At 44.4% G+C, this 26,917-nt stretch overlaps 1 protein-coding gene across 6 annotated transcripts in view; it reads left to right on the plus strand.

Moving 5' to 3' along the window:
• Positions 1-7,792: 7,792 nt before the first annotated feature.
• The window catches only part of SPAG17 (sperm associated antigen 17), a 328,728-nt gene continuing 309,603 nt past the window's right edge, over positions 7,793-26,917 (plus strand). For 5 of the 6 annotated variants that reach the window (XM_050921082.1, XM_050921091.1, XM_050921075.1 and 2 more), the window contains exon 1: positions 7,793-7,979. In XM_050921082.1, the coding sequence (XP_050777039.1) occupies positions 7,878-7,979 (102 nt within the window). In that variant the 5' untranslated portion in view covers positions 7,793-7,877. The remainder of the gene's footprint in view (positions 7,980-26,917) is intronic. The other variant, XR_007769040.1, reaches the window with a different exon arrangement.

The following is a 26,917-nucleotide window of genomic DNA, read 5'->3' on the forward strand; positions in this document are numbered from 1 at the left end:
ATTTTAACATCATAGTGCCGCTGAAACAAATGAATACACTAAAAGCCAGAGCTGATCAGCAATTTCTACTCTGATTACAATACTCTCCGGTCCACTTGAGTGACCGCGTTCTAATGTTCAGCTTTACTTTACTGAGGGATAGATGTACACAGCAAGTAAACAATACACCACAGTCCATTCAACTGAGGGAATCAGGAACCTATCTGTCTATGATACGTAGGTATTTATACGATCTCTAATACTGAAGTGTCTGAATATCTGGATGCTCTGCTCTTATGGCTGAAAGGTGTATATCATTCAACATTTTCCAACCTGCTAAATTAGAGGGGACAGACCTTTTTGTTTCACATTCTGAACTGGATCACCAGAGTTAACTGATTTGATTTCTACAGTACCACATTTACAAATTCATACAAAAGAACCATACTGAAAATATGGACATGTAACACTATATACTGTTTTCTTTTATCTTGCTTTCTTCAAATTATGTCTTATAAATGTTGTTGTGCTGAATTGTCAGGTAATTTGAGTAAGAATTAGGCTTTTAGAGAACACAAAGATTTAATCTGTTTTGCATCAGTTTCCCAGGAAGCAAAGTTTACATGCCTGGGCATGCTTGCAGTACAACTGTCTGCCTTGCTCAAATGTCCTGCATTCACCCCTTTACCCTGACACCGCAGGTTCTTATTGCACTCTGCTCACACCTCAATTCTTTGTCTTAAGCTCCAATCACACTATTTTCACATGTCCTACCACCCTTGGGAAAAAGCCATGAAAAATTAATAGTCTAGTCCACGATCTTCCATTGTAGATCCAAAGTAGCTCCATTCAGTGCTTGATAGACGTCATGACTCAGCCCTTCCTTTGTGAGGAGGGAGAGGGAGCATTTTAGCTTAGGAACCCAGTATAATTGTGCCCTTTTCCTCCTCAGCCTTTTCCACTCTCCTCAGCCCAGAGATCAGATGATGTGTTGCACTATGCATTGTGCATTCTGTATTCTTGCAGATCTGTATGAACTTAATAGTTAATTATGACTTCCAGTCACCAATTGCCACACACTGAGGAAGTGAGCTCAGTTTGCTAAGGAAGAGGTTTCCAACCTTTTTAAAAGTGGGGACCACATGCTAGTAGAGAAACTGTATTATGGACACCTCCACTCACATTTATGATTACATGGACTGTCTCCCTTTTCTTCCATGACCCTACAACATCCATGTTGCAACTACAATTGCTTACATGAAAAAGTAATATGAAGAAATCACTGATGTATTTTAGTTGCCCTTCAATGCAGTTAACAGCTAAGACAAGGTGAAGGCCACCACTATGTGACCAGCCAACTCTCTGCAGACCACCATCAAATTCTGCATAGACCATGGATGGAGCACCTATGATCCACAGACCAGCATAACTTTGAACAAAGATTGTGAGATTTCCACTTCCTTGGATCTGCAGAGTGCATCTCATCAGGTGTTTTTACGGGCAAAATCTGGGATTTACAAAGGTTATTTTTTGGTTTTGCTACGTACCTACTGGGTTTGCATCTGCCTCTAGTACTTTCCAGAAGAGATTACTGGACTGATCTTGAAAGGCCAGTTTCTGGACTAGTATGATTTGGACAATACTATAGTATATGGAAAGACATAAGTATAGCATGAAGAAATTTGAGAGCTTGAATGTAATGAAAGGCTGCTTTGAAACTGAAATGTTCCTAGTGCAGCTTTTATTATATTTTTGGGAGGTGATGGTTGCTTTTGTGCATAAAATAAATCTCAAAGGGACGTGGATCCCATAAAACAGACACAAAGATTTGCCTGTGTCAGTGAGGGAAACTGTATCATAGGAACTGCAAAACCAAGAAAAGAACACCATCTCAGTATGAGTATGTCCTCTGAATAGAGTTTTCCAGTTGTCTATAACAAGAAAGTCACACATATTCAGGGTTCTTGGCACACCACCACATGAGATCTCTGTGGCTCCACCCCTGTGCCAGGGCCCTGCCTCCCACTTGGAATGGTAGGGGGGCAGCTCCCCTCTCAGAGAGGACTCCATGCTACTGCCCTTCCCCTTTCTCACCAAGAGTGGCAGCAACTGTGCCACTACTCCAGAAGGTCTGAATGGCAGCAGGTGTCCCCAAATACACTCCAGCTGCTGGGGTAAGTATCTGCTTAGGTGGGTGGGCCAGGCCCACTGCACTCTTCTTCTACTGCCACACTCAAGAGTTCTCTGCCGGAACGATGATAGCAGGGCTTCTTAAGCAGTAGCTCTTTGAGTTAAGCCCCCATTGAGAGGCCTGGAGCAATTAATCCCTCTTAAAGCTACTGTTTCAGGCTGTCTGCAGACTCAGACAGATGCTGATAAATTGGTTACACTTGGGTCACATTTTCAAGCTTTTCTTCACAACTATGAGGGCAGAGACTTACATTTTTGATTTTTTTTACAAAAAGGAAGTGGAGATTTTGACATAATCAAATGACATGAGGAGCAGGGTCCTTTGTATGAGGTTATAGTGCCCATGCCTTAATTCAGGCCTTCATGTTCCTATTTTTGGAGGGAGAAAAATGGGATAATGTAGCCAAGTGTTGTGCCTTTTCACATTGATGAGTCTGAACATCATAGACAGAGCATCTAGTATAGCTGGCTACACAGTGTAAAAGCACAATAAAAGCATTGCTTTGGCAGAATTAATGACAAACCCTGAGACGCAAAGAGCCCGATTTTACTTTCTAGCTGGTATACATCAGGAGTAACTATTAAAGTCAATAAGAAATGTATTCATTTTCAGACCACTTCAGTCCTGTTCTCAGTAACGAAATAACGTAAACCCTTCAGACTTTTCATATAGTTCAAGCTCACTGAAATCTGATGTAGACTTCACTGGAAGAAATTCAGTTGTAATTAAGATAACTTATTAATGATGGTTTCTAATTATTATATTACAGAGATGCCTGCTGCAGCTCCACAGTTAGAGTTGAGTTTTACATTGAAAGTAGAGATTCAGGCTGTTTTTTATGTAGGAAAATTGTGTCCTCTACAATTACAGCATTTACTCTTTGAGTAAAGAATGAATTTTCTGAGAAATTATATGTCTGTTATTTTTTAGTGAGTTTCTCTGAAAGAGACTATTTTAAGCACTAGTCTATGCTGAGAGAATAATGAAAAATAATGGGGAGAAAATTGCAATTAATTTTAAATATTTATTTTCAAAAGCTACCCATTGCACCAGATCTACTCAACAGAGAGGGCAGAAGGGAGAGGGAAACTGGGGTGTGTTTGTGCAAGGGAATGTGCGGGAAAGGAAAGAGAAGAGATTAAGGTAACTGAGTTAATGTTGAGAGTACACATAAGGAATTTAATAGTAAAATATACTATGGTGATGTAATTATCCCCAAACTAAGCATCATAAGATCAGGAAATTCACAGTTAAACCTAAAAGACATTCAACCACATTAAGGTATGGAAATACTCAATTAAGGCACCCGAACAGGCTTCACTTTGCTCTGTAGTGATTCTATGCATTAACCATACAATTATGACCAAAGCATTTTAGTATTTGTGGTCATTTTCCACCTCTTGTTTTCCCTTATCATCATCAATTTTTTTTTTTAATTGCATGGCCTGGGTATGGTTGGGTGTGAGCCCTGCCCACCATCTCACCATGGTGTTTGTTTTTTTATGAACCAGAAGCAGCCCAATAGTTTTATTTTTGTACTGATAGTATGCTATTTAACTTTCAGAATTTGCTTAGTTTAGGTGGTCTTTCCTGATGTCTTGCTGCCCAGGATAGTAGGAGATGGGAGTCTATGGAAGCAGGATTTTCTGAGAAGTCTTCTCAGGCAGTTAAACAGTGGACCTCTGTGGATGACTGTGTGGGTATAAAGACCGTTGAAAGGGAATTTATTCCTCCTTAGGAAGAAGGCCATGAAATAGGAGATGGAAGCATAGGAAAGAGGGAAGCATTAGGGCTGTGGAAAACCCTTTCCAAAGGAAAAAATGATTTGTTCTGATTTCTTTGTGTAAGGGACTAGGATAAACCCTCTGATTTGATTTGAAATGGGCAGATGTAAAGCTGATCAGCTCTTAGAGAAATCAGAAGCTGGACCTTTCTACTGACTGGCTGAGCTGAAATGCTTCCAACACCCAATGAGCCAGAGGCAGGCGTAGGAATACAATACCAAATGCCAGAGGGAGGCTTTTCTCTTCCATGGAGTTGGACAGACAGTTCCACTGCATCCAGCTGGAGTTTAGAAGCCAATTTACTGACAGGTGATAATGGATTACATTTTGGGTTTTGCCAGATATTCTAATGTCACTGGCAATATAGAGGAAAAAGCATTGTGTGTGTGTGCGCGCGCACACATACGTGCAAGGAATTGGACTACAACCTGAAGGCTTCAGAAATAAAATTGGATGTCTGTGTACTTGTTTTTCAGTAATACAAAATGGACAAAGACTTTTTTTTTAAAATTACATTTATTCCTATAAAAAAGAAAATTCAGGCAGCTGTACATAATTAGTCTGTCAATGATAACAGCAGAGGCTATAGGAATTTGTTGAGGGTATTCATCACTAGCAACCTGTACCCCTGAATTACATGGCAGGGCCCTCCCAAGTACTGTCCCTTCTTAATTGCTCCACTTCCCCCATTCCAGTCTAATCTAATCAGTATAGTAACTATTTATTTATCTTATATTAAAATCAATTAATGTAATGCTATGTCCAAATTCTAAGATTTCAAATACTGCCTATTAGAGTTATCAAAGTTAAGTGGAAGGTTTTTCAAGTGACCAGGAGACAACTGTAGCTTTGGTATCTGAGCTACGGGAGACTCGTGTTTGGGATCCAAGGGTCGGGGCTGCCGGCAGGGTCCAAGGTTGGGGCTGTCGCATAGCTGCCCTGCCACCCAGCCCTGCCCAGCAGACTTTGGGGTTGAAGCTGCTGCCCGGCCCTGCACAGCAGGGTGCAGGGTTCCTGCTGCCTGCTCTGCGCCCGTGGCTCTGCTCCTGCCCCCACAATAATAAATAGGTTGAGAACCACTGGATTAGATACATTTCCTCTTTTCCTCCCTCTTTGGAGAAACAATGGAGGTGATTTTACATTTGTGGAAGGGAATGAACTCCTCAATTCCCAAAAACCAGCTGCCCTACTTCAGCTTGCCTCAGTATCTGCCTATACATTCAACAATCACAGTTAACACTATAGCTGAATGTAGTCGCTAAAATGATTAGCCGTAAAATAGTTAACTATGTTTTAATTCAAATAATCATAGTTATGCTTTGGTATTAATATGTAAAGGGTACAAATGGGTCAGTTCACACCTCTCAGGGATATTGTTTCAAGCTGTTTGTAGACTCAATCCATCTGTGCAATGGTTACACTCATTTGACTTTGTGAAGGTTTACTTCATAATCATAAAGGTTAGAGATTTAAAAAAAAATCATAATAAAGGCCTGGATTCAGAAACACAGTTCAAAGTAAGGGTATTATGTGACAACTTGCACAGCTGCAAAATTACATTATATATGGCATTTTAGTCCTGGCCTGCTGCATCATCTGTTATTCCAATCCCACTTCTCTTCCCCAATATTCTGCCAATGCACCTCACTCCTGACACACCAGGTACAAACATAGCCTCTATATACAGGACTGTAGTCAAGATAGGGGAATGTCATACCCCTACATTTCTGCCAGCAACTGGTGTCTGACTTTTCTGTTTCTGGCACCAAATGAAAAACCTCAGAAAAGTAAAGTGGCCTCCTGCCAAGAAATGGGGTGAAGAAAATGTTACTGTGTCTTGGCAAAAACTGTGGGCATCTCTCCCTGCTTCAAGAGGGGCTATAAACTACATCTTTCTGCAGACACAGGGAAAGGTGATTCTATACAATGTGAAGGTAGGATACTAGAAGACTCACTCTCTCTCACAAAACCCATAAGCCTGAGTTCCCACTTCTCCCTTATGAGTGCATAATTATAAGCCTTTCAGAGAGTACACAATAGGTCAGTATCCTCCTAGAATGAAGTTCAGACTAAATCAATAATGCACTGAACAGCAGGGTTTCAAGGCTTCTATGAAATTAAAATAAAGATTGTATGGTCTGAGCAACTCAGATGGGTATAGTGGGGTTGGGGGAGAAGAGAGCATGTGGTTTGGGATATTTTCACAGAATGTTAAATCACACAAAATATTTCAGTCGTCTCTAGTGTGAGATCACAACATGATTCCTCTGTAATGAATTCTTTATCTTGGCAGCTCTCCTGCTTTCTCCCAGCTGTGCCTCCCTCTCCCCTTCTAGTCCCAGTGCAGGAACATATGGTAATATTTGTAGTGCGATTTAGGCCTGGGAGTGGGCCTAGCTGCCCACACCTATGCAGACCTCTGAGTCACCACGCAGCAGGCATCCAGGCTGAGGTCACGCTCCAGCACCATTGTGTGAACTCACTCAGACATGCCAAGGCTGCCAGCATGCTTGTTTGGATTTGAAATATCATGTTAGTCACATTAGAGCGCACTGCCTTTCATTCTTCCCCTCTGATGGGGCTGCATCTTCCAAATTTAGCCGCAGCGCAGTACTCATTTTAGAAGGATGCTCTGGGGAAAAAGCCTAAGGCTGGCAGTTCCAGGTACTTTTAATAGGGGGGTACCTGATACAGGAGACTGCCCCAGTCTTTCCCTCTGAGTTGCCCATAACAATATGGAAAGGTGAAAATATAACATCTATATGCTGAAGCTCTGTTAATAAAGATATTTCAGTACACTGAAGATGAGGAGACAATGAAGCTGCAGATGACTGCCTGCATACTGACACTATTAAGAAAAGACTCTCCCTCCTGTGGCCAGGGTGGGACAATCTCCTTCTAGCCCTTGGCATCCACAGGGAAATACCTATGGGAAACACACCCTCTTCCCCATTCTAGTGTCTGTGCAGGTAAAGTACCCAGGTGGACTATGCAGCCTTCTTTCAGCCCTGAGTCTCGCTGCAGAGGGACCAAGATAGGCCACGTGGTCTCCTCCAGGCTAGTGTCAGCATGGAGGGGCTCAGAGAGGACCCACTACCTCCTCCTAGCCCCAACGAACAGGGCAGAAAGAGCCCAGATGAAACAGACACTCTTGGGCTAGCCCTGCATGAGACGAGTCACACAAGTCACGGTGCACAACAGACCTAGTGGGGTACTTGAGAACACGGTTTACAAGGGCGTTGACCTCGGAATTACTTTGGGAACGACATTAAATATAATAATTAGCCTTGAAGTGGCTGTAACTTGCTCCTGCACCTTTGCATATGGGGGTGGGGGGCGGCCCAGAGATGAAATCTCCACCAGCCCCTGACTGCACGCGGCGCAGTGCGTGGTGGGGCCGCCGGTCTCCAGTCTGGCCGCAGCTGCTGCTACAGGAAGGTCGGACCCAGACCTGGCCCTGGGAATCCGGGGGGGCCGCACACACCCGCACGCCGGTGCTGCAGTCACTTACCCCGGAGCTGGGCGCTAGGCCCCGCTGGGGCCGGGGGCCGGGACAGACTCGGGCAGCTCTCGGCAGAGCTGGCCCCTCCCTACCGCGCGGGGCGCGCGCCTCCCCACGCCCTGATCCCCGGGCAACGCGCTCACCGCGACTGGGCGAGGACAGGCAGGGAGGGGTCACGGCCACGCGCACACCATGCTGCGGGCGGGCGCGCGCACGGAGACAGGGGGTGGGGGGGGGGGCAGTATTATCCGCACCCGCTACCCCTTCGCCCTGCCAGCGTCGAGATCGGTTGCTATGGAGACAGCGTGGTGGGCGTGCCCGGAAGGTGCCCTGTCGCGCGGGCGGGAGCAAGGTTGCTATGGATACGGCGTGAGGACGCGGTCGAGATCTGAACTGAACCGGGGGAGACTCCGAGCGCCCCATGGGGCCGAAGCGGCCTAAGAGCGGAGGCAGCTCCCCCGGGGGCGCCGGACCCGCTGCCAAGAGCTGGGAGGCCGGGCTGGTGTCCGCCTGCCTGGAGGAGGTGAAAAGGGGGCAGGGTACGGGGGGCACAGCGAGGCCTGGGGGTACAGGAGCAAGGGGGGGTTGAGGAGGGGGCACGGTTAGGGTTGCCAATTTTGGTTGGACATATTCCTGGAGGTTTCCTTACATGGCATAATCTTTAATTCCTGGAGACTCCAGGGCAATCCTGGAGGCTTGGCAACCCTAGGTATGGTGGGGGGGATTAAAGGGGGAAGGGCGGGGCATACTGGGGCCTTGGGAGAGAGGAGGAAGGGGTGGGATTAAGGGGGTGAGAGGAGAAGCCAAGAGGGGGCCTATGCCAAAGGTTGCCAATCCCTGGGCTACTGTATGTTCTCAGTAAGCTCTGCCCGCCTCACTGTGTACCTTCTGAGGGCAAGAATAAAAGTAACTTTTTTCCATTCAGTAAATTATTGTGTTTGCTTATTGCTGTTGCAGGTAAACTAGTTCAAGAATTTGAGTAGTGCTAAAATATTTGTAATATAGTGGGCTCTCCAGGTCACCCATCCTTAAGTTACACAGCAGTAGAAGAACAAATTGGAAAAGATAACCTTCCTCTATGTACTTTGCACACTGTATAAAGGAAAAGCAGCCAAACAGATTTTCCTTTTTAGACTTTTCTTTCTGAGACTGGATGCCAAGTTTCAGTTCAGAGTGAACTTTTAGAAGCTGCTGAACAACTAGGTTTGATTGAGGTGCTGACACAGCATTAATTGTAGCCTTGAAAAGGTGAAGCTATAATTTTCTTACTTGAGCATTTAGCTAACAGACCCTTTTTTATGGTGTGTGAGGATCTAAAAGCATATTAAGGTTTCCAGGTCCTATATAAATAATGTAATTCTAATAAATCTTAACTTGCTAGAAAGAATTTGATTTCAAAATAGTGTAGCAGTTTAGCAAACAATAATATTTATGTAGCATATGTTTTTTTAGCACTGCTTTTGCAAGAGAGAGACAAATGGCTTCTATGGCCTTTCTGTTTATTGGGTCACTGCTGTGCCCCCTCCAGGAATTGGGTGACCTCTATTTAAGCAGATAAGGACTTTTAAATAAAGCAGCCTGCTTTAAAAATTGGTTGAACAATTTACCAGTTAATGTACTGATGCTAAGTTCTTTTATATACTTACCTGAAATGACTGCTTTTAGTATTGGGTCAATAATAGCCAGATATCAGGAGTTTAATTCACAATCAAACAATTGTTTTAAGTGCTGCTCAACAACTCTAAAGACTGAAATCCCCTATTTTTCTCCAACTAATTAATTTCAACTCTTATTTAAGAGTGAGAGGGGAAGTCAGTCTCCATTGCCTGTTCAGTTGTTGGCCCTGAGATTTCACTGCCTCATTAGCAATGTCAATTAGTTCTACTTATAGTGGCGGCTTTTGTGATGCAGGCATTGTCCACTGGAAATTGGACCATGACCATCAACTTGCTTCACAGGAGGCCAACAGCCATCAGATGGCAACAGCTTTTGGTCACTACTGACCTGTTTTGCATTTAATCTGGCCATAATATGTTTCAGATTCTATTAATCTCCTTTTAATATCCTTGATTTATGTGTTTTATTACATACAAAACTACATTGAAGGAATATTACAATTGAAAAGTCAAATACTCAAAAGTTAAGAAATACTAGAATTAAGGTTGCCAATGCACTGGCACCCTTGTCTGTGTTCATTATGATAATGTTCCACTTTGCAAACTTAATGTTCTTTTAATGTAGTTTTTAAATATGATTTCCTTGGTTTAAAAAAAGCAAAATGGAGAAAAAAATCTATCATGTGTCACCATGGTGACAACATGCATGGGTGTCATTAACAGGGTTAAAAGAATGAGGAGTACTTGTGGCACCTTAGAGACTAAAATTTATTTGGGCATAAGCTTTTGTAGCCTAAAACCCACTCCATGCATCTGAAGTGGAAAATACAGTAGGAAGATATAAATATCCACAGAGAGAGAGAGGGAACACAGATCTCTGCCACTTGGACTAATGGAATATAATTGATAGGAGTTTGTAGTCAGTGTGGACCAGCCTTAGAGGATATGAGATATGCTTTGCCAGTGGGCTTCACAGATGTTAGCTGATAGCAAAAGAATGCTGAGACTCAGGAATCTGGGTTATATTCCAAGCTCTGAGGAGAGTCTGGTCTACTGGACTTATTCTCAGTCCCAGTCTTCCTCCATCTACTTGGGTCTTTGTCCCCAGTCCCAGTTCCCACAGCCCTCCTTTGGCTCCTTGTCCCAATCAAATCCAATCTGGCTCCATGTCCAAGTCCCTCACCCAGTTCCTCATCCCAGTCTCCCCTCTTACTGGCTCCTCATAACTCTGCATTCCAAAATGGGAACTGAGATTCTTTTACAGTTGTATCCCATGCAGCAACTTCATGAGTTTGCAAAAACTGCTGATAAGTAGTCTGACTTCACCAACTTTCTCCTTGTTGGCTGCAAGGAGAGCCAGGGGCAGTACTGCCTATCCTAAATTTCCAAAAAAAAAAAAAAAAAAAAAAAAAAAAAAAAAAAAAAATCCTGAGTCAGGCCTCAGAAATCATGAGATTGGCTTAACAATTAGGAAATTTAAAATAAAAAAATGGATTTTTTTTGTGTTTGAGCCTTTGGACTTCACATTTTCAAGATTTTTCTCTTTAACCATTAGGACTAGTAACATAGCTGAGATTCTAATATAAGCACATGACTCTAGGAGTTGGGGCTTTAAGAAAAACACCAAATACCACAAGAATAAGCAATACAACAAGGAGCCAGACAATCATATTGCCAGGAAAGGGAAATAAAGTAAATTGTCATGGTGTTCCTCCCACCAAAGCTCTCTAGGATTAAGCAGTCTGAAAATGGCCAACTTGCCTGGTTTGTCCAAGTGTCTGCTGTAGATTGCTGGTTTACCAGACCCTCCAATGACAAGGGCAGGAAAAGACAAGTTTGTCTCCAGGAGCTGCAGAGCAGTTGTAATTAAGCAAGATCTTTGTGAGGACCTTTTTCATAGTCCCTCACAACATGTTAGTGTATCTGACTTAGGGGTATTTAGACTCTAGGGAAGGGAAATGGTTTGGTTTTATTTAAAAGAAGTTTGAATAAATTTGAGTGAGGGGAGAGGAGGTTCTAAATATTAAAATAAAGAAGAATGTCTTTGACAGTCTTTCCTAAATTTGTAATCACTCCAGCTAGATTGCTCTTTCATTCCAGACCCAGCGAATGTGTAAGAATATTCAAAGTGTCTTCCTATTATTCTTAAGAACATGCAGGGTTCATGTTAGAGAGACTTCCTAAATTTACAGTACACTATTTCAATGCAAATAGAATTTAGAAATTTTTACTTTAAACAAATGGACAGATACACATCTGTCCCTTTGCTCTCCATTTCTTGTCTGCCACAGCAAGATCTGAACAGTGTATCTGTGCCAAAATATTTTACATAGGAAAAAGCTCCAAACTGTGGTGTGTAGAACAGCGTTTCTCAACCTTTTAGATAGCAGGGCTGGCTTGTTGCCTTCCTAAACTCTGTCAGGCAGACCAAGGACCGGTGCTGGTCTATGGACTGGTTGCTGAGAAACACTGGTGTACAGAAGCCAGAGGGAAGGGGGTTGGGACAATCCACAAATGTTTTAGGAAAACCACCATTTTAGAACATGGCTAGCCATCTAAATAGTTACTGCTTTAAGAGAACTTAGTGGTGGCTTGCCAGCTCTGTAAGTTGACATTCTCTATTTGTCTCCAGAAGAGGTACAGCACAGGACACAGTGCAACCTTCCTACATACACTGCATTTCCACAACTGTTCCTCAACCATGACATGAAAATAGTTTCTAGGCATAGGGAAGGATTTTAATCTTTCCCCACCCAAATTTTTGCCAAACACCTATTCCACTACCTCAGAGCTTGGACATACATCACTATGGATCAGTGGGTCTTAAACGTGGTGGAACTGGGATACACTCTTCAATTTATTGCTGTTTGCCCTTCTTGCCACCCCCTCTTCCTCATCTGTCTTCATGGAATACTCTAGGAGAGTATGCTACTTCAGTCTCTCCTCCTTGTTGGGGCCTACAGGAAGTTCCTATATTGTTCAGAGGGAATGGATTTTATTCCCATTACTTTTTAATCCTGAAGACAGAGGGAGTCTCAGGCCTACTTTAGGGCTAAGAATTAAACAAATGCCTAAAGAAAACAAAATTCCAGAAGTTTCCCTAGCCTCTATTATCCCTTAGGGACTGGTATGCTGTGCTCGACTTAAAGGACACCTATTTTTACATGGTGATTCACCAGAGCCACTGAAAGTTTCTCAGACTCATGGTCAATGGATCCCACTATCCATTCACAGTACTGCCTTTCAACCTGTCAGCAGCCCATCAAGTATTCACAAAATGCATGGCTGTAGTAGTAGCATTCCTGCAAAGCTCATGAATCCATGTGTTCCTTTACCTGGATGACTGGCTAGTGAGGAGCCGATCCAGGTCATAGGTACTTTCCACTGTAGCCGCTATTCAGTCCATTTTCAGTGCAGAGGGGCTCCTAATCAATACAGAGAAATCTATCCTGACTCCTCTTCAAAGAATAGACCTAATTAGGTTAGTCCTGGACTCTACAAAGGCTAGGGCTTTTCTGCTGGAGCAGAAGTTCCAAACAATGTGGGTCATTGCTCTAGACCTAAAGGCCCATCCTATCAGTATGGTTCAGAACTGCCTCAAACTTGTAGGACACATGGCAGTGTTCATTTACATGTTGCAGCATGCCTTACTGTACTCCAGAAAACAGGGTTGGCTGGCCTTGGTGTTTTCACCAGCCCATCATAGGGAGATGACTCAAGTCAACAAGTCCTCCCTGGACTGGTGGGTACAACCTGCAGATGCTTACAAGGGAGTTGCCTTTGTCCCTCCACAACAGTTGCTGACTTAGTCACAGATGAATCAGATCTAGGTTGGAGAGCTCACTTGGATCCCCAAGACTCAGGGCCTTTGGTCTCCATATAAATATCAGGGAGCTTCAGCTCATCAGTTTAGCTTGCATGGTGTTCCTTCTGCATATCAAGGGGAAGAATTTGTTGGTACTCACAGACCACAGCAGCCATGTTTATCTAAACAAACCAGGCAGGGCCCGTTTGACAAAATTATGCCAGGAGGTGATCTTCCTCTGGAATTTCTGCATCACCAGTTCCATCAACTGGAGAGTGGCTAACCTTCCAGGAGTTCAGAACTCTCCAGCAAATCACCTGAGCTGGTTGTTTGCAGGCCACCAAAAGTTGTCTCTTCTCCCAGATGTGTCCAGGGACATTTTCCAGTGGTGAGGAATCCCCTGGTGGACCTGTATGCAACAAGAGCAAACAAAAAATGTCATCTTTTTTGTTCCTGAGTGGATCACAGCTGGGGGTTCACTGGTAGATGCTTTCCTTGTACCTTGGTCAAAAGGCTTGCTGTATGCCTTTTCTCCAGTTCCATTCCTGCCCAAAAAGTCTTATTTTTTTTTTTTTTTACTGTAAGGCATATTTAGAGTCATCAAATTCTTATTGAGTGTGTGAGGGGGTTCTGTTTGGAGTGTGGACACCAGAAGTGGACACAGTATTCTAGTAGTGGTCTCACCAAGTGCCATATTCAAAGGTAATATAACCTTCCTGCTCCACTTTCCTCTGTTTATACATCCAAGGATCACATTAGTCCTTTTGGCCACAGTATTACAGTAGAGTGAGAGCTCATGTTCAGTTGTTTATCCAGCATGACCCTAGGTCCTTTTCAGAGTCACTTATTTCCAGGATACAGTCCCCCATTCTTTAAGCAAGTGGTTCTCAGCCTGTGTCCCACGGGCTGCTTGTGGTCCAATCAGCACACAACTGCGACCCTTGTGACATCCTCAGGGCCATACAGGTAGTATTGGATGCAGCCCACAATGGTAAACAAGTTGAAAACCACTGCTTTAAGCATTCTTTTTGCCTAGATGTATGGCCTTGCCTTTAGCCATGTTGAAATGCATGTTGCTGGATCACATGCAGCTTATCAAGCAATCTAAATAACTCTGTAATAGTGGCCTGTCCTCATTATTACCACCACCTTTGTGTCATCTGCAAACTTCAATAGATTCCAAGGCTGGAAGGGACTATTGTGATCATATAATCTGACCTCCTGTATGACACAGGCCATAAAACTTCCCCAAAATAGTTCCTAGAGCAGATCTTTTAGAAAAACATGCAATCTTAATTAAAAAAAGTTTTTACTGATGGAGAATCCACCACAACCCTTGGTAAATTGTCCAATGGTTAATTACTCACTGTTAAAATTTTACACCTTATTTCAAGGCTGAATTTATCTAGTTTCAACTTCCAGCTACTGGATTGTGTTATACCTTTCTTTGCTAGATTGAAGAGCCTATTATTAAATATTTCTTCCCCATATAGGTACTTACAGATTGTAATCTAGTCTCTCCTTTAACCCTCTTTGTTAAGCTAAATAGACTCAGGGAACTCAGTCTATCACTATAAGGCATGTTTTCTAATCTTTTAAGTATTCTCGTGGCTCTTCTCTGAACTCTTTCCAATTTATCAATATCCTTGAATTGCTGGCTTCAGAACTAGACATACGAGTCCAGTTGAGGCCTTATAAGTGTGCTCTCTATGCCATTATCCAAATCATTTATGAAGATATTGAATAGACCTGGACCCAGTGATCTGTCCTCTTCATTATTTACCAGTCCTCCAGTTTTGAGGTCAACTGCAAACTTCATCAGCAATGATTTTATACTTTCTTCCAGATCATTAATAGAAATATTAAAAAGCGTTGATAGCTGAAAACCAGTCCCTATAGGACCCCACTAAAAACTCTTATTAAATAATGATTCTCCATTATAATTACATTGAGATCTGTTAGTATTCCACTTAATATGTGCAATATTAAATTTGTTTGATACTTTTCATCATATTGTCATACTGTGCTAACTCAACTGCCTTATGGAAGTCCATGTATATTATGTCAACAGTTACTTTTATCAACAAAAAGTGTTATTTCATCAAAACAAGCTATCTAGTTCATTTGACAAGAAATATTTTCCATTAAACCATGTTAAATTGGCATTTAGTATATTACCATCCTTTAATTCTTTATTGATCATGTCCTTCTCAGCCTTTCCATTATTTGTTCCATTATATTTCAATGGTTTTAACCACAAGACCTTCCTTTCTCTTCCTGCAGGCCCTTGCCTCATTCACTATGTACCTACAGGGAATGAGGCAAGGATCCTACAAGCAAAAGCCTCTTTCACAATAGTCTTAATTCTCTGAGCACTTTCCACCCTGCAGACAGAACGAGATGGGGTTCTATAAAAAAAACATTATGTAATTATGCAGTTAAAAACTGTATCATAATGTATATGGCTGAGCAGCCTTAATTTAGGAATTTTCAGACTTTAAGTGTTTGACTTGCAAGCTTATTCATGTTCTTATGTATATTTTCTAGAGTTTTTTAAAGGAAAAGAAATTATTTAGAACTGCAGCATAGACTTCTGCTTGATTTACAGGACTTACTGTATTAGCTGGTAGCAAGAGAAGTCTGGTATTGTGTGCGAATCAGCCACTAAAAGAGGACCCATCTCACACTGAAACAGTGGGTTACAGATGAATGAGCAGCCTCATTTTACAGACAGTATAAGTAAGGACAAAGATGGCAGGCAGTTTCTGATAGGCAGGGTGGTTACATGAATGGGATTTGGGAATAGTAGTGATCTGGATTCTTCTTCTAGTTTGTGTAAACTCTTAGTTGTGTGTGAGAAACTGTTTGTTTGAATGTTTTTATTGTTTAACAGGTGTACAAATACTAACGTAAATATCAGACACAAAATGATAACTACTACAACAGTGTGCTTGCATTTAGAGAAACAGTCTACATTAATATAATAATAAAATCCGTTTAATAGGGTGTTACTATAATGGAGAATGAGCCTCTTTACACTACCCAGGATGTTTTGTTTCTGGTGATTTTATAACATTGAATGAGAAATTTCTGATTACGTATTGTGGCAGAGCTCTGACCTTGCTCTTCTGAGTCCTGCACTTCTAGGTGGTTTATGCTAGCCTCAGTGGCTCACTATGACCCTCCACGTAGCCCTTCTCTCTAGGGCAGGGTTACCGTCTACTGAGCCCTTTTCATCATAGGCCTGCAAGGGATTGTGGGGGAACCCAGGCAGGGCCCGTGCAACCATTTAGGCAAACTAGGCAGCCATCTAGGGCACCTAGTGATTGGGAGCACCTAAAAGTCCCCTCAGGCAAGGAGATGGAGTGGAGGTGAGCTGGATGGGGGCATGCAGGGAGGGCTGCCTGCAGTAATGGGGGGGAAGGGAGGCAGGCACACAAGGGAACAGCTCCCCACCCCAGCTTACCTTCTCTCTGCCTCCTCCACTGAGCACACAGCCCAGCTCTGAGTCTCCTCCAATCAGCACCACACACCTGGGCAGGGAGGACAATTAGAGTGGCACCAGAATGCTCAGTGGAGGAGGTGGAGCCGAGCTGGATGGGGGAAAACCCAGGCAGGGTTAGCCGCTGTGGTGGTGGCGGGTGTGGGGGGGTCAGGTCTCCCCAGGTGGGGTTAGCTGCTGTGGGGGGGGTGCAAGGTGGAAGTTTCACCTAGAGTGTGAAACTTCCTTGCACCAGCCCTGAACCCAAGCCCACCCTCTACTCCAGCTTCCAGCCCAGGGACCCTAATGGTAGCAGCTGTTGGCAGTCAACCTTCCACTGCCAGAGTTGCTACATTTCCCTGGGCCATTTCCCCACAGCTCTCCTGCTTTTCCCTTCTTCAGCCTTACCTTAGGGCTCCCTTAATGAGGGTTTGAGGGTATCTTCATTAGCAAGCCCTTCAGCTGTACTGGCTCTCCCCTGCCTGACTGGGAGTGAGCCCTTTTCATAGTATCAGCAGGGCCTTAATTAGAGTCAGGTGGTCACATTAACTTAATGGCCTCACCTGACTCTTTGCAGGTTAATTAGAGTCAGGTGTTCTCATTAGCCTGGAGCAGCCCCTGCTCTGGTCAACCAGGGAACAGAAAACTATTAATCCAGTGGCTAGTATATCTGCCTTCTGCTATTCTGCTGTACCCAACTGGCCTGGGTCTATCACAGTATATATTTATAAAACCAGGCATTGATATCAAATGTTAATATTCAAAAAAATTGGAAAGGTGTGCAGAGTTTTTTGCAGGTGAATGTACTTTGTCAGAATATTGAGTAAGTGGTAACCAAATATCTAAGTAGAGGAACTGTTTAATAACAAGGGCTTTGAATAATTCTAGAATTGTACACAATAGTTAATATAAGTAAGTCTAGAACTCACGGTTGCTGGACTCCTAAGCTATGTCTACACTGTATTTAGGAGTGAGACTCCCAGCCTAGGTCCACAAACTTGTGTCAGTGAGCCTTGTGCTAAAAATAGCTGTGTAGATGTTGCTTTGATGTTGTGCTCTGGCTCTCAAGCTCATCCCCCAAACTCCAATATCAAAGCAATGCCTACCCAGCTATTTTTAACGAGCTAGTGGTAGCCCCACCAACACACGTCTGTGGACCTGGGCTGAGAGGCTGGCTCTCAGATGCAGTGTAGACATACTTCTAGAGCTATGCACTTTCCCTTAAGCCAAAGGGTGTTCTATGGAGCATGACCAGGAGCATCCAGTTTGTTTATGTTGTATCTGCAGTTTGAGTTTGTGAAATGCTGAAATGTGGTACTGGAGCAGGATGTGCAGTGCTATAGAAAGTGAAGGGTTTTTTGCATGCTGTCAAAAACAAGCTGTTCTGATGAAAACAAAGAACAAATGGCAATTTTCAACAGCACATAATTTGCCTAAATTTGAACAGATTTTCATGGAGCCAAAAAACCTCTCTGATCCTAGGACTATCCAAATTTCAATGTCCCGCAACCCATGGAGCAGTTGGAGCTCCTAACAAAACAAAACAAAACAAAACAACAATAACAAAAAAGTGACCCAGGAATCTTTTGTAAGTGTTAGGCATCATTATTCTTGTTATTACAGTTAGAGCTGCTAGGGACACCTATTCTTGTAGTTGCCAGACTCTTCCCACTATAAGATCCTGTTTTCAGTTGCGTATAATTTGGCCAGGTCTCTGCTGCAGGCTTTTGTTTTTTTCCCCCCATCAAAAATTGTTTCAGTAAAAATAGCTGTTTTTTCCTGGGAATGAGTTTACTGTAAAATACATTGTTTTGATCATATTAAAAATGTCCTTATAACCAGGCTCCCTGAGAGTAATTCTGGGCCCCAGGGGCAGGGCTGTCCCGAGGAGGGGGCTGGGGAAAGGAATTTGTCACTTCCGGGAAGCTGTTACCTCTGGGACTTCCCACGCTGGCCCACAAGGCCCCCCAAGGCATGGGGCCTGGCACAGTTACATGCGCCTAGGAGCCCTGTGGCCCACCCAGGCAATTTAAAAGGGCCCAGGGCTCCCAGCTGCCACTGCTGCTACTGCAGCAGCGGTGGTAGCTGGGGCCCCCCAGACCCTTTTAAATCTCCTGGGCCCCTGGGCAATTGCCCCCTTTGTACACAACCCCTCGCCTCCCCCATTGATGGGCCTGCTTATGACTGTTTTATTGAGAAGAGGTAGCATTTCCTTTCATTGAAGCAAGCACTTGAAAGGTAGCAGGAGAGTTGCCCTGGTGTCAGGGATGTACCTTCTGCTGTGCCAATGAAAAATGCCCAAATTTGGCTCCACTGTAAACTTTTGAAAAATCTCAGATTGCATATGCTCACTACAGATTTATTAGAGTTTGTCAGCTACATTCTCTGAAGATCTGTTTTTGTGCGTGTGTGTTCTTAATACCCCATTGCTAGTGCCCAAGATACCTGTCCCAAACACAGAGGGGGAAAGAACTGGACTTGAAGGGGAGAGGAAGCAGTGGAGGGAGTTTATTGGGACAAGGAACCTGGTGATGGGGTGGACTGGGACTGGCAATCGACAGAGATTATGGTTGGTAAAACTGGGACTAGCTGGGAAAGGAAACTGAGGCTGAGGGGGAACTGGGATAGGGAGAACTGGAAGCCAGTGTGAGAGAGAGACTGAGATCAGACAGAAGCCAGGAAGAGGGATGGAACTGGACTTGGTTGGGAAAGGATATTAGGACAAGGAGCCTGAAAGGATGGAAACTGGGACTGGAAAGAGAAGCCAGGCAGAGGTGTTCAAGGAGGAGACAGGATTGTGAGAGTCTGGAATAGACAGGGCAGAAGGGGTCAGGCTTGGGGGAAACAGAGGCTGAAGACTATTTATTGGGTCTCCTGTTATGACACACTCTCTTTAATTACATAATCCCTTACTATTTTTTTCCAGAAGACCTCTGCCTCATTCTATGCACAGGGATGAACTATGTCCTGGGGATGAATCAGGATTGTGGAATAAATGAAGCCGTGGTTTGTAAAACTCCTGCCTTATTTGTTGCAGAAGTTGGAAGGAGTGTAATGAATGAGGCAGAAGATTGCAGAGAGAGAAGAGAGGGAAAGAGGGTTTCCTTAGATTCGGCAGTTGAATGCTGTCCTGGAGAACTGGAATCTTAACCACAGAATACTTCTGTGATGCTGGGAAAGTCACTTAAACCAAACTTTTCACAGGTGGTCACTGATTGCGTGTTCCTCCTTTTCGGGTGCCCAACTTGATACTGTGGGGTATGAATTGTCGAAGAATTGAACACTCAAAGCTTCAATTGAAGTCAATAGGAGCTGAGCTTTGAATATGTGAAATGCAAGATAATGAAAAATCAGACCACAGGCATCTGAAATTGGGCATCCAAAATCAGTGGATACTTTTTGCCTTAATCCCTCTGTGCCTCAGTGGGATTACAATGAGGGTAATAATACCCCTTCACTTCACAGAGGTGTTGTGAAAATAAATTAATGTATGTCTGTGAAGCACTCAGATACTATAGTGATAAACACCATAGCAAATCATAGCATTACATAATTGACGAGTTCTGGAAAGCTAGAATTTGCTTCCTAATGTAGGGCAATAAGCTAGTGTAGATACTAAATAAATCTGGAGGGGTTGTTCAGAGTTACCTGCACTTGCACTCTGTTAAACTCTTGACCTTTATGATATCTAGTGGCAGTGAGTTCTACAGGTTGACTGTGAATTCTGTGAAAAAGTATTTTTTTATCAGTTTTAAGTTTGCTCCTGTTCAGTTTCATTGAATGTTCCCTTGGTCTTGAATTTTGAGAAGGATGTACAGAAATTCCTGATATTCCTTCACTATACCATTTCTTCATTTTATATGTCTTTATTGTGTCCCTGCCTACTCTTCTTACTCCTGGGGGAATTCTACACCATGCAGTGCAGAATTTGAACAGAATTAATGTTTTGAGAATAATTTCCTTTTTCCCTCACAGAAATGAGCTGCAGAGCTGCTGGCCACCACTAGGGACTGCTGGTCCAGGCAAAGCCCAGCTCCCCAGCTTGCAAATAGAAGAGACTGCCATGGGGGGGAGGGGGACGGGGAGGAAGAGTTGAAGGATTCCCAGCAGCTGCAGTTCCCACTATGTCTTGAAGGAACGAGGTGGTCTGCAGGAAACTCCATACAACCTCAGGACCCACTATCAGGCTGTTTCTCCCTCTGGGTCCCTGGGCTCTAGGAGGGAAGGGGGGTGCGGGTGTCTTGGCTGAAAAGGCACACCGCAGCTGGGCTCTGGGAGGGCAGGGAATGCGGATGTCTGGGCAGTGGGTGCGCCCCACAGCTGGGCTGTGTGGGTAGGGTCTGCGGGTGCCTGGGCTTGGGGGGGTGCTCCATGGATGGGCTCTGTTGGGAGAAGGGGTGAAGATGTATGGGATGAGGGCTGCCCTGTGGCTTGGTTCTGGGGGGGAGGGGGTGTGGGCATCTGGGTTTTGGGGGGTGCTCCATGTCTGGGCTCTAGGGGAGAGGGAGTGTGTGTGTCTGGGATGGGGGGACCCTGTGGCTGGATTCTGGAGGGAAGGGATGTGGGTGTCTGGCCCCCCAGCTGGGCTCTGAGGGTTAGGGAGTGAAGAAGCAGGAACTGGGTTGTCATAGTGATTTCTTTAACTCTCTACTCCTGGAGAAATTATTTTTGTTGTCTCTATTGTTACATACATAGTTGCTGACAGATATTTTGAAATAAATTACCTAAATAACACTGCTCTACAGCCAAAATGCTTCTGAAATAAATGTAGTCCAACTTTACTAATTCTGGGTCACTGAGAACGAAAATGATGCTTAAAATTGTTGATTGGCTCTAGTTTTCAAGATATGCTATTGAGTCAGTATATATGACCCTTGACTTGGGAATGGCAGAGGATAAGTGAGTTATAAAGGGAAGGGATCTCAATTTAAACCAGAAATGACTAAAATACATCTTTGACTGGATCTATGAATAAATCTATGACTGGGTTTGGACAGTACTTTCTTTTTAGGCAAAACAGTGAATGATGCAATCTGAAGCTGGTATTGTGTCATACATGATATGAATTGCATCATGTTATTCCTAGAAGTCATGGATGATGCAATCATAATGAAGCTTACATCACTCTGCTGAACAAATTGCCATATATCAGCTCTAGAAATCATACAATGTCGTGCTCTCTTATTTGTCAGTTTTTGATTTTGCAAAGGGACACATTTCTGTTTAGCCAAAGTGAGCAGAGATGCCTTGTACTTGTGTGAACAGTGCAGATAACTTCTGCTATGTTTGTGGTGAAGTGACTTTTGCATCCCAAAAGCACAGTCTAACCACTATGGTTAAGAAAGCCTATCACCTTTCTTTTGGCTGCAAAATTGGAGATCAGGACAAGAGGTGGGCCCCACACATATAGTGCAACACTTGTGAAACAAATCTTCGCCAGTGGTTGAACAGGAAAAGGAGATCTATGCCTTTTGCGGTGCCAATGATTTGGAGAGAGCCAACAGTTCATACCAGCAATTGTTACTTCTGCATGGTGCCTCCAGTTGGGAAAGGTGTGTCAAAGAAGAAAAAGTGGACTGTGCATTATCCAAACATTCCATCAGCTATACGCCCAGTACCCCACAGAGAAGGACTGTCGGTTCCTGATGCACCGGAATCATTCTCACTTGAGTCAGACGAGGAAGAGGAAGAGGATGAAACTTCTGGTCCTGAACCATCAATGGCACAGGACCCACATTTTCTCCCATCCTCCTCCTCTGAACCACACCTCATAACACAAGGTGAACTGAATGACCTTGTCAGGGATTTGGAACTACCCAAGAGTAAGGCAGAGCTGTTGGGCTCCAGACTACAGCAGTGGAATCTCCTGGCAGGCTATCAGGGCAAATGGAGCCCATCAATGCTTGCAGACTGTTGCTGGACAGTGACAAGAGATGCTCCATTTAATGAATACAAGAGATAAGCCAAGAAGCGCCAAGTAGACACTGAATAGGACTAAACTATGTACATAATAGTTTTTTGCCTTTTGTTTCATAATAAATTTTATTTATATAACCCTTTTGCTGATTTTTAAAGTGTTACATAAACAGAACAGGTGAAATATTATCATGTAAAGCAACCAGAAACACATGAAAAGACCTAGGTTTGCAATTTATGATTAAAACGCTACTATCTACACAATATACATAGACATAAAATGTAAAAACGTAAATATCTTAGAAACAGTAGCCAATCAGTTGTTTTAATTGTCATATTTGAATTCAGCACATCAAAATACATAATAAATATCACATTTTATCTCTGAAGCAGATGACGTCTCAAAAATTGTAGACCAGTGTAATTGAAACTGGCATGGTTATATAGTGTTATTTTGACAAATAAAATATGCAGAATTATGCAGAATTTTAAAATATTGTGCACAGAATTTTTAATGTTTTGGTGCAGAATTCCTCCAGGAGGTTCTTCTCCTCTCTAAGATAAGCAGTCCTAATCTTTTCAAACTCTCTTCACATGGAAGTTTTTCCAGACTTCTAATCATTCTTATCATCTTTCTGTGATACTCTCTATTATTGGTATATAATTTTTGAGATAAGATGACCAAAACTGAACACAGTATTCCAGGTGAGAGCATAATATTGATTTGTATAATGCCCTTATATGGGGACTCCACCACTTCCTGAAGGAAATTATTCTAAAGTCTAATAAAGTTTAATGAAGATTAGATTATTCTAAAGTCTAATTAAGAGATTTTACCTGATATTCAGTCTAAAAGTACATTTACATTTGCAGTGGCATGTAGAGTACAGACATCGCATGCCCACCTGGCATGGGTATAAGCATTGTAGACAGTATGGCACGATTTAGGGGAATAGGGTAAAGTAGAGAATTTTATACACCTGAACCCTAAGGTATATGCCAGGAGTGGCCAAACGTATTCACCCTCCGAGCCCCCATACGACAATCTTCAGAAGCTTGAGAACTGGGACATGCCTGCTGGGGCTCAGGGCTTCAGTCTGGCGGGGAGGGATGTCTCGGGGCTTCAGCCCCAGCAGGCATGCCCCGCCAGGCTGAAGACCCAAGACCCCCCTCCCCACTGGGCAGAAGCCAGAGGCGATTCATGGGGGGACATGTGGCATTCCCCCACCCCATCCCCGATTTTTGTCAGAGTTTTCTGGCCGCACTTGGTCACATAGTATTGCAGAGTCTCCTCCCTGCATGGCAGCTGCTGGAGCTGACAAGCTGGGAGCTATGGCAGAGGCAGCAGCAAACAGCTGGGAACTACAGGGAGGGGCCACTGAGGTTAAAAGTGAGGAGCATGCCTGGGGGTATGTGACCAAGGGTACCAGTTAGGGAGGGCAGCCCTCCCCATGGGCTTCATACAGGAGGTATGCTCCCAGACAGATCTCATAACTGCACAGACTAAGGGCACGTCTACACTGGCAAAGTTACAGCACCGGCAGTTACAGTGCTGCTTAGCGCAGAAGGAAAACCGCTGTTGTGTGTTCACACTCACAGCTGCCTGCTCAATGGCATGTTCACACTTGCATCACTTGCAGCGCTATTTGGAATGGTGCACTCTTGGCAGCTATTCCACAGAGCACCTCTTTCTCTTTTGCCGCTAAGACTTGTGGGAAGGCGGAGGGGGTCTCGGGGCATCCTGGGTCCAGTCCCAATGCCCCATGGTGCATTGCTTCACATCGCAGTAATCCCTGTGCTTCCGTCCGCATTTGGCACCATCTTTCAACAGTTTGTGTACTGCGCGCCCTGCCTCTTTCAGGTTGCAGGAATGGATCCTGAACTGGTGACCAGTATGCTGCTTGCTGTGACCAACACATCACGAGTGTCAGTGGAGTTATTCCTTAAACTACAAAGGCAAGAGGAGTGCGACATTGATCTCACCACGTGTAGTAGCTATGACACGAGATTGCTTGTGGCATTCACGGAGGTGCTGACCACAAAGGAATGCCACATTTGGGCTTGGGAAACAAGCACTGAGTTGTGGGATCACATCGTGATGCATGTCTGGAATGATGAGCAGTAGCTGCAGAACTTTCAGATGAGGAAAGCCACATTCATGGGACTGTGTGATGAGCTTGCCCCAGCCCTGCAGTGCAGACACGAGAATGAGAGCTGCCCTCTCATTGGAGAAGCATGTGGCGGTTGCACTGTGGAACCTGGCTATTCCAGACTGCTACCAATCGGTCACTATCCAGTTCAGAGTGGGAAAGTCGACCGCTGGAGTCGTGTTGATGGAAGTGTGCAGGGCTATTAATCGCATCCTGCTCCGAAAGACCATGACTCTAGACAACGTGCATGACACAAATGGTCTTCCCTAACTGTGGAGGAGAAATAGATGGCATGCACATTCCAATTCTGGCATCAGACGACCTAGCCACTGAGTACATTAATCGCAAGGGGTGTTTCTCAATGGTTCTCTAGGCGCTTATGAATCAATGTGGGCATTTCACGGACAGGTCCGGAGAGGTGCATGACGTGCACATCTTTTGGAACGCTAGCTTGTTCAAGAAGCTGCAAGCAGGCACTTCCTTCCCGGACCAGAAGATCACCGTAGGGGAAGTCAAAATGCCCATTGTGATCCTGGGAGACCCGGCCTACCTTGAATGCAATGGTTTATGAAGCCATGCACAGGGCAACTTGACAGCAGCAAAGAGTGGTTCAAAAACAGGCTGAGCAAGTGCAGAATGACTGTCGAGTGTGCATTTGGCCGTTTAAAAGCCTGCTGGCAATGCCTATATGGGAAGCTGGACATGACCAATGACAATATTCCTATACTTATGCTTATAGCTGTGTACTGTACGCTCCATAATATTTGTGAAGGGAAAGGTGAAAGCTTCACTCAGGGCTGGACCGCGGAGGCTCAGCACCTGGAGGCTTAGTTTGAACAGCCAGAGACCAGAGCTATTAGAGCAGCCCAGGCAGGTCCATAAGGATGAGGAATGCCTTGACGCAGCAGTTTGAATCTGAAAGCCACTAATATTTGCAGCTATGCTTGGGGTTGCAGTGCTTGTAATGCTAGAAGGTGACTGGTGCACACGATGCAATAAGAGGGTTTAAAATAATTGCATGTTGCTTTGCAGTGCTCTTTTTTTGCTTTCATTTAATAGAATAAAGATTGCTTTCAAACCAACGCAATTATTTTATTAAAAGACAACAACCGGAGCAGAGAGTCAAATGGCAAAAATACATCAGGAGGGAGGGGGATAGGGGAAGGGAAGGTGTCCCAAGGAGGAGTGGTCCTGGGACTGCTACAGATTTGGGTATGTCCAGGGATCATACCCAATCTTATCCTTTGGAGTATTGCTGTTGAGTGCAGTGGGTAGTGGGAGTCCACACTGCTGGACTATGAGGAGGGAGGAGTGGAATGCTGCAGGTAGAGAGTGAAGCCAGGAGGTTGATAACTGTGTGTTGGTGGTGTGGGGGGGGGGGGGGCGGGCACATGGGAAGGAGTTTTGTGACAGCGGCTGCAGGGGAAGGCGGGCACGGAGCTGCTCGGTTTGAAGAGCTAGTGTCGCCTGGAGCGTGTCCACTTGGCGCTTCATAACATTTAAGAGCTGCTCCGTGGCTTCTTTCTGGTGTGATGCATTCTCCTTTTGGTCCTTCTTCTCGCTGTCCCACCACTCCTTCAATTCCTGTATATCGGCAGCGGAGTGCATCATAACCTCACAGAGAAAGTCCTCCTTAGTTCTTCATGGCTGCTTTCTAATTCTGCATAGCCGTTCTGCTGCTGATAAGGGAGGCTGACCTCCCAAGATCATCTCTGTGAAGTTTAAATGCAACATTTTATAGAAGCAGTATTGTTTGCAACACAGACAACACTGATTCCTGCTTTAAAACACAGCCAGTACTCTAACTGGCTTTAAAACTAACTTTAAAACACACCTGTTACTAACTGGCTGACCACAGGCAAGCACACATGAGCCACAAGACCCCCAAAATGGTGAGTAGCTGCAGAGTCAGGATGAATCACTCCTCCCGGACCCTGCAGTACATTGGGCACATGGCTCTTGGGGACAGCCAGCATTGTGGAGGGGCTTGATAATCATTCCTGTCCCCACACTTCCCATAGGATGTGATCATTATGGAAGATATCTCGCTGCTGAGGGTGAGCAGGGAGTCAAGGGTGGGTCTTCTCCAAGCCTGCGGCTTCTGCCCTGACCACTATGCGGCTCACCTGTGTGCAGCCATGTCCCCCTCCACCCCCCCACCCCCCGTGATGGCAGAGTGGAGCGGGAAAGTTACGATTAATGGGGCAAAAAACAAAGCAGCTCTGCTGAGGAACGTTTGGCAGTGGATTGCCCAGTATCTCCATGACAGTTTCCTGGAGATCTCTGAGGGAAATTCCCGTGAAGTGAGGGAGTCTATCAACAACCTGTTCAGCTACTCAAAATAGACTAGCCTGCTTTCTGCATCCCTCCTGCCCCCAACAAATTGCTTCAGCAATTCCCCAAATCAGATCCACTTACCGGGGGCCTCCTCTCCTGTTTGCGCTTTGCCAAGATCCAACTGGCGTGACTGGTTAGGCTCCTCTGGGGTAGAGC

This window comes from Gopherus flavomarginatus, chromosome 1 (genome assembly GCF_025201925.1).
Source record: "Gopherus flavomarginatus isolate rGopFla2 chromosome 1, rGopFla2.mat.asm, whole genome shotgun sequence".
Taxonomy (NCBI): Eukaryota; Metazoa; Chordata; order Testudines; family Testudinidae; genus Gopherus; species Gopherus flavomarginatus.